Source organism: Stegastes partitus, unplaced genomic scaffold, assembly GCF_000690725.1.
Source record: "Stegastes partitus isolate 25-593 unplaced genomic scaffold, Stegastes_partitus-1.0.2 Scaffold2422, whole genome shotgun sequence".
Lineage (NCBI taxonomy): Eukaryota > Metazoa > Chordata > Actinopteri > Pomacentridae > Stegastes > Stegastes partitus.
This window is the reverse complement of record NW_007580153.1, coordinates 67,557-69,474: the sequence shown is the minus strand read 5'-3', so window position 1 is coordinate 69,474 and position 1,918 is coordinate 67,557. Positions and strand designations below refer to the sequence as shown.

At 38.5% G+C, this 1,918-nt stretch overlaps 1 gene segment (V, D, J or C); it reads left to right on the top strand.

Annotated features, from left to right (window-relative positions):
• Positions 1-880: 880 nt before the first annotated feature.
• Positions 881-1,203, top strand: LOC103374977 (Ig lambda chain V-II region NIG-84-like; the record flags this gene model as incomplete). The annotated part of the segment is given in 1 exon segment: positions 881-1,203. A coding segment is annotated over 1 exon segment (323 nt), but the record flags the coding sequence as incomplete, so codon positions are not given.
• Positions 1,204-1,918: the final 715 nt, after the last annotated feature.

Below are 1,918 nucleotides of genomic sequence, written 5' to 3'. Positions count from 1 at the left end.
GTGTGGAAATACATAAATATGAGGAGCCCCTAGCAACAGCTGTATGGAAAAAGTTATGTTGTTTATTTAAGATCCTGCCAATTGTTTTGTCAAATTAACAGTTAAAATTCAATTCTTGGCAAAACAAGGAAGCCTTTAGTGACTTTGCTGCCACCAGCAGTCGCATGGCAGCGATTCTGGGACTTTTGGCTGAACTGCAGGTTGTGTTCAAACAGAGCAGATCAATTTCTTTTTTTTAAAAAACATACGTTGTAAAAAATATCTGTAGTATGTGGAGTCATTTGCAATCCAGTGTCGGTATCACCTCTGGGCACTTGGAAAAACTTTTTTTTTTAAACTTGCAGAAAATTATTAATAAAAAAAATTCAAGTTTCGATTTTTCTTTCTTTTTTTTTTTTTCTTTAATGTATTGCATTATAAATTAAGGCACAGAAGACATCTCTGAGTTCTCTCTACTTCAAACCATGATTGTGCTGTTTCCATAGAGGTGCAGCTTATTATTTTGTAATAAAAATTGAGCCCATAGTTAGCAAAAATGTGACAGAAGTACAAAAAAAAAAAAAACACAACAAAAAAAGCCCAAAAACTGCTTGGAGTTTAAAAGGTTAATTTGTTGTACGGATGTCAGAAATGACGTTTATGTCTTTCCAGTAGGTGGTGCAGCAGCTCCAGAAATATTCGTCAGCTCAACCCTAAGAAGCTGGTTTAAAGAGGAGGGTTTCAATAAAACGGTAAAATGTTAGCGCCACTCAGCGTTGATTCAGACAGGAGGCCACCATGTTGCTCCTTTTGTTTTGGCTCATCGGTAATCACTTTAATCATTCAGGAATCAAACTTCATCTGTAGTTCTGCACAGTTTGTTCATTTTCTGTCTTTCTAGGTGTTGGTCTGGGTGTTGAAGTTCACCAAACTCCTGCAGAGGTTCTCAGAAAACTCGGAGACAAAGTCCAGTTGGTCTGCAGCCATGCAAGGACCGACTACACTCTGATGCTGTGGTACCAGAAATCCCCTGGAGAACAAACTCTGAAGCGCATTGGACACGTGAATTATGGCATCATTGAGCACGAGAAGCCTTTTGAAAGCAACTTTAACATCACGGGAGACATGAGCGGAGAGACAGCAAAGAAGGGTTCTCTGTTCATAGTCGATCTCCAAGCTGAGCACAGTGCAGTGTATTACTGCGCAGCTAGCTATGCACACTGACTGCAACCCTCCTCCCCTTAATACAAAAACTGAGCCAAGTCTTATCAGAGTGGATGGTTTTAAATAAGAACTTGAACCCGCCTCTTCCAGCCAGCTGCTCTGGATTCGATGCCATTATCTGACTTCACTTCCTTTTCCTATTTAAACCTCAGTCAGCTCAGTAGAAAGTCGATTTTCTGTCACATCGCAGCAAATCTAGTCCCTAAAACTTTCGCAGCACAGAGTTTTGCTCTTGAACTTTTTCATTTCATGGAAATTAGAATGATTTATTTTCTCTTTTTCTGCTGCTTTACAGGTAAATACACCACAGGCTGTGTAAATTCACACATACTCAGGTGAAGAATTTGCACATGCTAAATATTTACATCACCTACAATTCTCTAGATTTACTACACTTGTTTATTTTAATTTCAACATTTCTTTTTAATTTTTTTATATGCTCCTTCAAAAATTCTTGGTTTTTCTGTGATGCACCAAATCACCACGTCAAATTCCTTGTTTGTAGAAACCTATTTTACAACAAAACAGACTCTGAATAATCTGTTTGCATACAACTATCTCCCGTTAATGTGGAGAAGACAATTTTAATGTATTTTCTTTCTCCGTCCAGGTGTTAGTCTGAGTGTGGATGTCCGTCAGTCTCCCTCTGATTTTTTCACTAAACCTGGTGACAAAGTGCAGATTTTCTGCAGCCATGATAAAACTGACTTCAGGG